We start from the raw sequence: 12584 nt of genomic DNA, 5'->3' as shown, positions 1-12584 counted from the left end.
AGTTTCCCTAGCTATAACATGAGGGGGAGGACAATAACACTTCCAACTCCTCCAAGCCCATTGGGGGACCGCGGTGAGTGACCCCACCTTTCCAGGGGGAGCAGCCCCCCAACCACCTTAGCTGCCACCCCCCCCCCCCCAGGTGCCCATGTGAGGCCGCGGTAGGGGAGCTCCCTTGGCAGGACACACTGTCCTCCACTGTGCCACCAGCTTTCCCTTTTCCCACCCTTATCACACCCGCCCCCAGCATCCTCAGGCTCCCCCGCCACGGCAGGGCCCCAGCCTCGGAAGGGGGGCTCTATAAATGAGAACCGCTGCGGAGGCTCCCCCATCGGCACCGGGACGATGGCCACCGCTCACACCCTGCTCCTCCTTCCTCTGCTCCTGGCCTTGGCTTGGGCCCAGTGCCCAGCCCCGGCAGATCTGAAGAACGCCGACGGGAGCAAGGTCTGCTCCCAGCTGTACGTCGACGACAGCCCCTACTACGCCCAGTGCTGCGGGGGCGACGTGCTCCAGGTGCAGCCCGGCGACGACATTCCCTACATACCGCTCGGCTGGAACGACAAGATCTCGTCCCTGGTGGTGGCACCCCTGTGTGAGCTCAACGTCTGGTCCAGGAGGGGCAAGGAAGGCTACAACCGCAAGTTCAAGAGCGGGGTGATATATCGGCTGCGGGAGATCAAGAAGGGGCTCTTCGGGGACTGGGACAACTCCATCTCCGCCTACTACTGCAAGTGCTACTGAGGTGAGGCCAGGGATGAAGCAGTGAGACCAGGCCTCCAGCCGGGCCAAGCCTTTATCCCACCGCTCACACCAAATCTCCAGCTGGGCCAAGCCTTAATCCCACTTCTCACACCAAACCGCTCACCGGGCAACCGGCACCCCTGACTGCTTTGGTATTCAGTGCCTGCACACCACCATGCTATCCGCCTCCAGGAACAGCTGCCCCACGGCGCCTGAGTGATTGCTGCCAGATCACAGCCCCATGGGTTCGTGCCAACATCCCCATCCCCCTCTGTGGCGGAGGCTTCTGGGAGGGCTTTAGCCCAGCTCTCGCAGGTGTACTGTTTGTCTGAAACCTAGGTGATTTCCCGGCAAGAAAACGCTAATGGAAAAGCATCTCAGCGTCAGAGAGCTGTGCAGAGCGGCTGGTAAATTCCCCTTTAACTTGCAAACCCCTTTGCGGGGGGCTGTGTTAAGCTGAACTTTATCCAGCACCTAGCGCGGTCTCGGCGATACCAAATAACAATCAGTTGATATTAACAAATAGACTACGAGCTTTGGCTTTTAGCTGGTCTGAGTGACCCAATTCAGCATCCATTTAGCAGCCAGAGAGGTTAAATGCTCTACTTAATACTTCCAGGCAACTGTAATCTTCAAGCACATAGGCCTTGCTTGGTTTTACCCCCCAGATCCAATTCTCTTCAAACCCTCTCCCCCACACCCTGGCTTTTATCACGCCTTTCCCTGCAATAAACAGAACTGCAATGATGAGACAATACTAGTAATTGCTAGCTCTTCCAGCAGCAGATCGCAAAACGCTGCACGAAGGAGGGCGGTAGCAGGATCCCCATTTCACACATGGGGAAACTGAGGCATGGAGCAGGGAGGTGACTTGTCCAAGGTCACCCAGCCAGTGAGTGGCAGAGCCAGGGATAGAATCCAGCCAGGCCACGCTGCCTCTCTCATTTTCCACTCAGGGTTTAGCTATCTCAGCCGGTACTCAAGGGTCTAAGCCCCTCGCAATGCGTTTATCCTCCAGCGAGGCAGAGCAGCGCTAAGATCGCTATTGTACAGCTGGGGAAACTGAGGCACAGAGCAACTCAGGCCAGGTCTGCGGCAGGAAGTTTTGGCAATGCCGGTGAGGAGAGCGGTGGCTGGGTGCGATTTCTATAGTGGCAAAGACTGTAGTGTCCATGCAGCGATATCAGCGTAAATGCCCTTGTACCTGGTGAGACAGGATTCCCGGGGTGCAACCTGGGACTGTAGGACCGCGGGGCCCCCTTGTCTCACTACCCTGGGGGTTGTCAGTGCCTTACCGGTGGCAAGCACCAGGTGCTGTTACCACTCAGTCCAACGGCGTGTGGAGTCCCGCACCCGGCTAGATTTCATGAATCCCAGAGCCATTCACGGATCACACAGAGAAAGGCACTAGCCAGATCCCCCCAGATCCCAGCTCTGTATGTTAGGAATATACGGTCTGGCCCTGCTCAAGACCCTTTCTTGAGCAAGGCGAGTTTATTCATTGGTTCACCACGTTGTCACTGGAAAGGGACGGTAAACCTGGGCAGATTTACCAAGCACTCCAGTCAAAACTCACCGGTAAGGAGCAACAGTAAATTGATTACAAAAAGACAGATTTAAGTCAGGGGTTCTCAAACTGGGGGCCGGGACGGGGTCGCGAGGTGTCAACCTCCACCCCAAACCCCACTTTGCCTCCAGCATTTATAACGGTGTTAAATATATAAAAAAAGTGGTTTTAATTTATAAGGGGTGGGGTCACACTCAGAGACTTGCTATGGGAAAGGGGTCACCAGGACAAAAGTTTAAGGGCCACTGATTTAAGCGATTACAAGTGACAGGAAAGTCGGAGTTAGTTACCAGAGAAAATAAAAGCAGCGCACAATCTCAATCCTAAACCCGTAAGGCACTTGGCAGGGTTTCGATCAAGCAGGTTTCTCACCCCGTTGCATGTTTCACCCTTGAGACCTGGACCAGTCCCCCCGGGTTGGAGTCTTCAGTCTTCCAAGCGTCCTTGTTGCTTGCAGCGTGGGGGGGGGAAAGGAGAAAAGTGAAGCCAGGGACCCTCCCGTGTTCTGTTTTATACCCTAAATCCATGTGCTTGGAGAATACAAGTCGAGACATGTCTGGGGGGCGCTGCCGAATTTCCAGGCAAGGTTGAGCAATTCCCCTGGGGTGGCCTTATGCAGGTGAGTCAGTGAATTGTAACTCCCTTGCTGGGCAATGGCTGTTCGACACCCACCCGGGCATTGGTCACTTCCCTTGTTCGTGCCTCTGGGGATTTAATATCTGGGCGATTCCCCAACTCGCAGCATATTTTAGTGACACCCGGCCAACGCACGCTCATACCGTCATAAGCACCAGGGATGTACAGATTTAGAGAGAACAGTGGCTTTCAGCAGACCGTAACCTTTCCCGCGATACCTCGCAAGGCATGCTTTAGATGAAATGTCACAATTATCTAAAATGATGGATATGGGGTTTATAGGGCTCTCCCCCCAGGTCCAGAGTGTAGCTTATTTCACCTGGGGAACTGGGACAAGCTCTATCTGCCATGGCAGGCTTCTGCTGGTATCAGAAATGGAGCTTTGGTCTCCCAGGTCTTAGGTGGGAGCCCAAACCACTAGACACCTGGGGTAGGGGCTGTTTATACAGGGATCCTTCACCAGCTGCTCAAATGCAGCCGTCTCTGGGGTGGAGCGCAGCGGCTGTTTATACAGGGAACCCTCGCTCAACACTAGGTTGCAGCCACATCTGGGGTGGGGGTAGCACTCAATAAAGGCTTGCTGTGGTGTACCACAGGGGAAGGGAGAACTGGGGCTGAGGCCAAGAAGACAGGCTGTAGGCTCACAGGAAGCACCAGAAATTCTTTAATGCCACTGCTCAGGTCCCATCTTGACTGCAGCCTCCCAGCTCCCCTGCAAGTATCACCCCATCAGGCAACTGGGGCACAGACCTGATGTGCCTTGACTCAGTGTCACACACTGAGCCAGAATCAGAAGTGCAAACCAGGAGGGCTAACCACTACACCCCACTCCCCTCCCAGAGCTGGGAATAGAACCCAGGAGTCCTGTCTCCCAGGCTGCCCCACCCCCACTCTAACCACTATGCCTCCCCTCCCAGAACAGGGAATAGCACCAAGGAGTCCTGACACCCATCCCACACCCCTGCTCTAACCCACTAGACCCCACTCCCCTCCCAGAGCTGGGCATAGAACCCAGGAGCCCTGGCTCCCAGACCCCCCTGCTCTAACCACTAGACCCCGCTCCCCTCAGGAACTTTTATTAATCCCTTTCCTTTGGAGCCATCTGTCACGGAGTCCCTGGGCGATGCTCTGGAACTGCTCCCCATGAAGCCAGTCAGGACTCTGGGGTAGTCGCCTTTCTGTGAGCAGCCTGTCTTCAGGACACACAGCTCACACAGCTTCCACCTTCCTGGGTCTGACCTCGGAGCATTCAGCATCCTCTGCCTCTCCGTGCGCTTCCCACAGCGAGTCCGCTCAGGCGGCGCTCCTGGGGAAGCCAGAGGGTCCTGCACCCCAACTTCGCAGTCAGACGTGACTCTCAGCCAGCCAGTAAAACAGAAGGTTTATTAGACGACAGGAACATGGTCTAAAACAGAGCTTGCAGGTGCAGAGAACGGGACCCCTCAGCTGGGTCCATTCTGGGGGGCAGTGAGCCAGACAACCACGTCTGCACTTCACTCCATGTCCCAGCCAGCCCCAAACTGAAAAAACCCCTCCAGCCCCTCCTCCTCTGGGCTTTGTTCCTTTCCCGGGCCAGGAGGTCACCTGATTCCTTTGTTCTCCAACCCTTCAGCTCTCACCTTGCAGGGGGGGAAGGGCCCAGGCCATCAGTTGCCAGGAAACAGGGTGTCGGCCATTCTCTGTGTCCAGACTCCTGCACACACCTGCCCTCTAGGGCACTGCAATGATCATACACCCTTACCCCACCACCTAGATACTTAAGAACTGCCTAGGGGAAACTGAGGCACCCCCACACTATTCAGAGGAAACATTAAGAACAGTCCCACTTCGTCACATCTCTCCCCCCTTCGAGATCGAACTGAGCGGGGTCACTTTAGCCGGTGACCTGGGGAAGTTCGAAGCCACCAACGTTCCCATGGATGCCCCAGCATCTCTCCCATTCCTTGGTAGGAGTTACACCAGGCCCTTCCAGTTTCACGCCCTCCCTTAGATCAGGGGTGGTCGATAGCACTCGCAGGCCGCATGTGGGAAGGTTTATGCAGCCCATGCCCTTTGGCCACCCCAAGAATGTCTCCCCATTGACCATCACCTTCTACTCCCACTGGAGGTCCGGGGGGCCTGGCCCCAGGAAACTCCACACAGACATATAGGTTGGGGTCAGGAGTGGGAGCCTGTCCACATCCCCAACCACCTGGCTGACGGAGTCTATGGCCTTGGGACCCAGCAAGGGAGCTAGATACCGGGGCTTTTCCGCAGGGTCCCCTTGGTTCAAATCGCCAGCCTGCTCAAAGGCAGTGAGGTGGGCATCCACACACCCCCCCTCCTTAACCAGGGGCAGCAATTTAGTCTCGAGGTTCCCTGCGGAACTGGCCCCCCGGGATCTATCCCCACTCACCCCGGGGAGGTCCCCTAGGCCTCTCCGCCCCACCACCGCCAGTTCATGCTGCTGCTGCTTCTGCAGCTCTTTCTCGGGCTCTCGCTGTCTCCCACGGTCCTCTTGCTCTCTCAGACTCAGCTCCAATCCCGTCCGTCTCGATCCCCCGATGGGGAACCCGATCGTGAAGACCCTCGTCTGGTCGGGGACAGGAGTCTTGGCGATGCCTGGCTACTACTCCAGCTGCTCCCAGATCCTGCTATAGCCCCAGTTGGGGTCAGGAATCTGTTCCTTAGAGCAGTCATCCTCCTCCAGCTGCACGATTAACTCTGCTTTGGTGAACTTTCCAACGCTCAACCCTCTCTTTTTGCACAGGGTTACAATGTCCTTCTTAAGGAGAAGGTGACAGGCCATCACTCCGCTCCTCCCAAGTTGTTGTGGACTCACAGGCCCGTGTGTTCTCAGCTCCCCACGGTTTCCAGGGAGAACCCCTAGTGTGCCAGCCCTTCTCGAGGTCACCACCTCTTTGCCAGGGTCGAGCTGCAGACTCCTCCGCCCCTAAGACTGCTCACTGCAGTCCCCAGGAGGATCCCATTACTGCACAGTCCTTCTCGCTGGTCACACACTCCCAGGGGTTAACCGCCCCCCGAAACCGCTCCTCTCTGAGCCTTCAGCAGGCCTGGTCCTCGGCAATCCCCCTTCGTGTTACTGCTCCCCAGTCACTTACTGCAGGAAGCGCCATCCACGGGGTGCAGTACATCCCACCGCTGCCACCAGTTGTCACGGAGTCCCTGGGCGATGCTCTGGAACTGCTCCCCATGAAGCCAGTCAGGACTCTGGGGTAGTCGCCTTTCTGTGAGCAGCCTGTCTTCAGGACACACAGCTCACACAGCTTCCACCTTCCTGGGTCTGACCTCGGAGCATTCAGCATCCTCTGCCTCTCCGTGCGCTTCCCACAGCGAGTCCGCTCAGGCGGCGCTCCTGGGGAAGCCAGAGGGTCCTGCACCCCAACTTCGCAGTCAGACGTGACTCTCAGCCAGCCAGTAAAACAGAAGGTTTATTAGACGACAGGAACATGGTCTAAAACAGAGCTTGCAGGTGCAGAGAACGGGACCCCTCAGCTGGGTCCATTCTGGGGGGCAGTGAGCCAGACAACCACGTCTGCACTTCACTCCATGTCCCAGCCAGCCCCAAACTGAAAAAACCCCTCCAGCCCCTCCTCCTCTGGGCTTTGTTCCTTTCCCGGGCCAGGAGGTCACCTGATTCCTTTGTTCTCCAACCCTTCAGCTCTCACCTTGCAGGGGGGGAAGGGCCCAGGCCATCAGTTGCCAGGAAACAGGGTGTCGGCCATTCTCTGTGTCCAGACTCCTGCACACACCTGCCCTCTAGGGCACTGCAATGATCATACACCCTTACCCCACCACCTAGATACTTAAGAACTGCCTAGGGGAAACTGAGGCACCCCCACACTATTCAGAGGAAACATTAAGAACAGTCCCACTTCGTCACACCATCCCAGCAGCGAGGCTGACCTGACGGGCCCCACGCAGCCCCAGCTTTGCCCCCAGGGCACAGAGAGGGGGCAGGGCTCTTGGCTCCCAGTGAATCCAGCGCCGATCTTTGTCTGGGTGCTGTCGTCAGCCCTCCGGGGGAACAGAAACCGAACCGCGCCCGCCCCCGGCCCATCCGTCCGTCCGTCAGTCCCGCAGCTGAACGGAGACGCTGCTGTCCGTCGCTCTGGTGCGGCAGAGCCCGCCTGGCGCCTCGGCGTTCAAGGTCCAGTGCTGGAAATGGACGTAGCGCACTCCCGGCCCGTAGCCGTGGAAAACGTGGGAAACCTTCGAAAGGGCGAAACCATCAGGACCTGAGCCCATGGCCCCAAGCAGACACCGAGCCCCACCTCTGGTGCCCCGTCCCTGTCCCCGTCTCCCCCTCTGGGCTCAGCCCCCACCACTGCCCTGGCAAGGCCCAAGCCCCCTGTGACCAAGTGGGAAGCAGCTGTAATATTTGCATGATGCCGATGCGTGCCTCAGTTTCCCTAAGGGGTCATGCCCAGGAGACTGGGACCTAGCCCAGACACTGTGTATCCAAGTCACCCCTTCCCCCTGCTACCCCTGAGCTGTCTCGCCCCTCTCCCCGCCCCCCCCTTCCCGCGGGTGGGGAAGGGAGCGTCTCCCTTACATGGCACCAGTTCTTCTCCTCCCGGGACGCCCCGTGCTCGGGGCCCTCATGGTGGAATTCCCGCAGGGGCGTCTGCCCGTCGCCGGCCAGCAGCCGGACGTGCAGCTGGTAAACGGTCTGAGCCAGCCGGCTGTCCTCGTACCTGCACCGGAGCAGAGGGCAGTTAACAGCAGCCAAAATCTGGGGTGGTCGGGGGAGTTGGTCCCCATAACAGGGGTGGGGGGGAACGAAGGTCGGGGAGGGGGGCATAAGGGAAGCTCAAGAAATCCCATTTCTGTCTGGCAGCTAGTAACCACACGAAGCCACAGCTGTGACCCAGCGTTTCATCAGCAGAGCTCACAGCACCTCCCAGAGGGGGGCAGGATCATGATCCTCATTTTACAGGCGAAGCCTAGGCTAGAGTGGGGGAGAGGGAGGCAGGACTCCTGGGTTCTGTCCCCAGTTCTGGCTCGGGGAGGGGGTCCAGCAGTTAGTGTTGGGGGCGGGAGTCAGGACTCCTGGGTTCTCCCCCCAGCTCTGGGAGGGAAGCAGAGTCTGGCGGTTACAGCAGAGAGGATGGGGAGCCAGGACTCCCAAATGATCACGGGCGGGGAAACTGAGGCACAAGAGACGGGGCGGTCGCCCAGGAGGTAGAGCCAGGAATGGAACCCAGGTGTCCTGATTCTCAGCTTAGTGCCACCCCCACTGCCCTACTGTCCTTCCTGCCCATAGCCTGGACATGGCTCTGCGCAGGGCGTGGGAAAGGACACTGAGCCCCCTTCGGCCCAACCAAGGCACTGCACCGCGGTGCCCCATGCCCTGGCCAGCGCCCCCAGGGGATCCAAGGCAGGGCTCATATCTGGCCCTGGGGAGCTGGACCACGGACCGGGGGAGGGGAGCCATGGCAGCAACTGGGACCCGCCCCCCCGGGGCATTCAAAGGAGAGCCAGTACCAGTCCATGACAGTGATGTTCGGCTGGTAGGAGTCCAGGAGCTCTTCCCACAGCCCCTCCGCCAGCAGGTCGACCTGCTGCTGTTTCACGCACCAGCTGCAAGGAGGGGGAGGGGAAAGGATCAGGGAGGAGCGGGGCAGCCAGGAACCGCAGGGGAGGGGTGTACAGGGCAGGGGGCATCTTTCTGTTCTGTGTCCGTACAGCGCCTGGCACAATGGGGGCCTGGGCCATGACTGAGGTGCTGAGGGTCTACCATAATACACCTAATAGCAATGACAACGTACAGCGCCCGGCACAATGGAGGGCCTGAGGCGCTGAAGTGCTACTGTAATACACCTATTAGCAATGACAATGTACAGTGCCTGGCGCAGTGGGGGCCTGGGCCACGACTGGGGCACTGAGGTGCTACCGAAATGCACCTAATAGCAATGACAACGTGCAGCGCCTGGCGCAGTGGGGGTCTGGTCTATAACTGGCACACCTGGGTGCCATGGTAAGCCAGCTAATAAATAATACTCATAATTCTTCACAGAGGCTGCTGGACTCAGACCCGCCCCCTGGTTCCCTCCTGTCGCCTCAAGCGTCGGCCAGTGTTGCCACATGGGGGCGATCTACACCCTGGCCTAACCTAGGCTGGGTGGTGCTGCAGGCTAGGTGTGTAAAGTCCAGCAGCTCTAGAATGAGGCCTGCCTCCCGCTCCCCGTCTTCCCACCCCTCCCAGGGGGGGCTGCACTAGCTGGCCGGACGCATGCCCAGCTCCCTCTCTTCGGATCCAGCCCAGGGAGGCACGTGCCCAACGCGCCCGGATCTCCTGCTTGAGCTGCGCGGGCCCAGGGGGCGACAGGAGGGCCATAAACCACGTCTATGGCCCAGCCACGAGTAGCCGCCAGATCCCCAGGCTGGCCCAGGACAGATGCTCACCTGAAGCACGGAGCCTCAGAGCCGGGCTTCTTGCCAGCCTCCTGGGGAGGCTTCTCGGTGCTAATGGCCCAGCCGCTGAAATTACCTTGGAAGGGTTACAAGGAGGGTTAAAAGCAGCAGAAAAAAGCCGCCCTGACAGCAATCGGGTCTGCAGAGCCAGGGGCGGCTTCTACCAGGAGCCAGGGGCACAAGAGATGCAGCTGGCACTAGGGAGCACCAGCGGCTTATATAGGGAGCCCCCCATTCAGAGCTGCAATGCAGCTGACTCTGGGGTGGGACAGGGCCGTGGTTTATACAGGGATGCAGCTGATGCTGGGGCGGGACATGGGAGCAGTTCATACAGGGAGCCCGCATTCAGCGCTGCAATGCAGCTGACTCTGGGGTGGGTCATGGCAGCGGCTTATACAGGGATACAGCTGCCCCCAGGGAAATCAAAGGGCACCCAGTTTAGCCCTGTGGGGGAGGCCGTGAAGCAGGGGTGAAGTACGCAGAGGCAGGCTTTCCTGCCTGATGCTGCCCCCTCCTGGGACACACAAGGCAGCTCCCAGCAGGGCCAAGCCCAATCCCCACGCTGCACAGCGCCCCATAGGAAGACGACGGATGGGGAGGGGGCTATTTGTTTCCTTGCCAACCAGCCCCGCCCCAGGCTCCCCTTCCCTGCACTTACCCAAGGACTCCAGTGACACCCGGGGGCTGTTGGGTGGCAGGTGGGGAGCTGGCTCCGAAATGTTCACACCTGATGGGGGGAGGGGGAAATGAAACACACAACAGAGTCACCCCTCCAGCCTAAGCACGACACCCCCCAGCCCTCCACAATCCTACCCAGCAGCCCCACTCCCCATCCCCACTCTCCCTCTGCCCTTCCTCTGGCTGCTTTACAGGGAGGCAGCATGGCTCAGTGGTTAGCATCGCAGTCAGGATGCCTGGGCTGTATCACAGAGCGGGGGCTAGTGGGGAGGGGCTGGGAGCCCAGACTCCTGGGATCTCTGCGTGGCTTTGGCCAAGCCACTTCCCTGCTCGGTGCCTCAGTTTAGAGTAGCCGGCGGGTGGTGGTTCTAGAAGACGCCATGGGGCAGAAATATTTGTAAGCATGTGGGGCCGGGAGGGGCGGGGGGGATGCTGATTCATCAAGCTAATGGCGCAGTCCCAGAGCAGCTGCCCTGATGGCACCTGGGGCAATCCCGGGCAGCAGGCTGAGACTGGCCTCGGAGCTAAATCCTTTCCTCCGGAGAGACAAGCCGGGACAGGCCCCTGAGCCTCCTTCCCCGCAGCCAAACTGGTTCAGCAGAGACCTCCCCAGAGACGGGGCGGCCTTCGGCCCACACGAATGAGGAGAGATGTTAACACCCGCCTGAGGGATCCCACAGCACGTCCCAAACGGGGAACCACATCACCTGAGATGCGGCTGCCTCTAGGGTGGGGCAAGGCGGCTGTTTATACAGGGAACCCTCAACTAGAAGTGAGATGCGACTTTCTCTGGGGTGGGACGTGGGGGGGGCTTTTTATTCAAAATCCCTCCCTCTGCTCTGACAGCCAGCTGCCCCTGGGGTGGGAGGTGGCAGCTGTTGACACAGGGACCCCTCACCCAGCACTGGGATGCAGCTGCCTCTGGAGGAGGGTGCAACAAGCAGTTCATCAGCTGCCCAGGACCACCACACGATGCAACCACCTCTGGGGAGGAGCACAGCAGCTGTTTACAGAGATCCCTCCCCAGTGCTGAGATGCAGCCACCTCTGGGGAGGGGCAGCTGCTGACACAGGACTCCTCTGATTAACCCTTCCCGCACTGCCTGGTCCCGGAGCGGCCCTGGGGGAAGTGCCGGCATTTGGGCAAGTTACTGGAGCGAGCGAGGCAGGTGCTTAGCATATGGGCGGGGTAGGGGGGGTGCAGCTAGTCAGGCTCCCCCGGGCGCATTCCAGCCCACCCACGCTTGGCTCCAGCCCAGCAGCCTGCTGGGCCCTGGGAGGGGAGGGGCAGTGGAGGGATCTGAGGGGGAGGGGGGGGCTGAGGAACCTTTCAAAATAGCTCCTTGGGAGGGGAACTTTGCCTACCTCCGAGAGCCCCGCGCGGACCCTCCGCTCGCCAGGCACGCTCTGGGGTTTATTAAGCAGGGTGCCCCCCACCCCACGCCCTCACCCCCTTCCCCTACCCACAGCCCAGCCTGGCCGGCGAGAGTGGGAGCTTTGCAGGGCAGGGATGGTGTGCAGCGCCTGGCACGATGGGACCCCGGCCTTTACTGCTGTACATATCAACACCCCCACACACACACACACACAGATCCTCCCCGGCCCGGTTTCCCCTGTTCCCCCCCATCCCCCCAAGCCAGGGCTGACTCGGCCCAGGAGCAAGGCCCTGCCCGAGGGATAGCGGGGGCAGCTGGCATGGGTCGTTCGCGGCGGGACAGACGTTACCTTCGGGGTTGGGATTCTGCAGCAGGTTCCTCTCGAAGGGCTTGCGTTCGCACAGGGCTTTCCAGTCGGGGTCCCTGGGCAGGGGGACCCCCCTGCGGCCCAGCTCCCAGGCCCCTTCGACCTCCTGCTGCCAGCTCCGCGGCTGGGCCCCGGGGGACAGGGGCAAGGTCTGGGCCTGCAGCTGCTGGGACGCCATGCCGAGGGGGTTGCAGGCACTTGGGGCTGGCGGAGGGAGACTGGGATTCCTGCCCGGGCCGCCCCACCCCACCCTGCCCAGGGCGGGACGCGGCTGGGGTAGGGGAGGAGGGACAGGAAGGGTGGTGGGGCAACCTCGGGGTGGGGGATCCAGCCGCGGTGAGGGTGGGGAGGTGATGACACGGGCTGCGGACAGGCGGGACACGTACACACACGTTATGCAAGCCCCAGAGGCGCAGCCCCAAGGGGAGCGTGGCTCTGCAGCGCCGGAGGGTCCCCGCTCTGCCGGGGCCCCTCACTCCTGACCCACAGCCCCCTGCTAGCCCAGCCCCGGGCTCCCCAACTCTGCCTCCCCCAACACACACCCCTTCCCAGAGCTGGGACAGGAACCCAGGAGTCCTAGCCACCCCCTCCCCCATCCTCTAAGCCACTCCTGCCCAGAGCTAGGAAAAGAAGAGAAGGGGCACGGGGGGGGGGAGCGGGGGTGCTAATGGGACCTGAGCCAACCCCAGCTCCGTGGGGGCAGGGGCCTGCACCCTCCACCAGGAAGTGGTTTGAAACAAACCCGCTCAGGAATCAGAACCTGTTGGCCCAGCCCCAGCAGCACAAAAGGAAGCCAGGCG

At 60.2% G+C, this 12584-nt stretch overlaps 2 protein-coding genes across 2 annotated transcripts; one reads left to right on the top strand and one right to left on the bottom strand.

Annotated features, from left to right (window-relative positions):
* Nucleotides 1-345: 345 nt before the first annotated feature.
* Nucleotides 346-744, top strand: SYCN (syncollin). The gene has a single exon (XM_048832967.2). It carries the CDS (start codon nucleotides 346-348, stop codon nucleotides 742-744), a length of 399 nt encoding a protein of 132 aa, XP_048688924.2.
* A 6093-nt stretch (nucleotides 745-6837) lies between these two features.
* On the bottom strand, nucleotides 6838-12254 carry NCCRP1 (NCCRP1, F-box associated domain containing). Its single transcript, XM_048832964.2, has 6 exons — nucleotides 11767-12254; nucleotides 10023-10091; nucleotides 9356-9440; nucleotides 8435-8530; nucleotides 7503-7644; nucleotides 6838-7159 (listed from the first exon to the last, which is right to left on the bottom strand). Exons 1-6 carry the CDS (start codon nucleotides 11960-11962, stop codon nucleotides 7019-7021), a joined length of 729 nt encoding a protein of 242 aa, XP_048688921.2. The 5' UTR covers nucleotides 11963-12254; the 3' UTR covers nucleotides 6838-7018.
* Nucleotides 12255-12584: the final 330 nt, after the last annotated feature.

Source organism: Caretta caretta, chromosome 23, assembly GCF_965140235.1.
Source record: "Caretta caretta isolate rCarCar2 chromosome 23, rCarCar1.hap1, whole genome shotgun sequence".
NCBI lineage: Eukaryota > Metazoa > Chordata > Testudines > Cheloniidae > Caretta > Caretta caretta.
This window is presented reverse-complemented; position numbering and strand designations above follow the sequence as displayed.

Excerpts from the sequence above, each read along its gene's own strand:
- SYCN (XM_048832967.2), top strand. The coding sequence starts at position 346 with ATGGCCACCGCTCACACCCTGCTCCTCCTTCCTCTGCTCCTGGCCTTG.
- NCCRP1 (XM_048832964.2), bottom strand. The coding sequence starts at position 11,962 with ATGGCGTCCCAGCAGCTGCAGGCCCAGACCTTGCCCCTGTCCCCCGGG. Across the intron at positions 8,531-9,355 it reads TCTGAGGCTCCGTGCTTCAG|CTGGTGCGTGAAACAGCAGC; the intron begins GTGAGCATCTGT and ends CCCTCCTTGCAG. Across the intron at positions 7,645-8,434 it reads AACATCACTGTCATGGACTG|GTACGAGGACAGCCGGCTGG; the intron begins GTACTGGCTCTC and ends GCTCCGGTGCAG.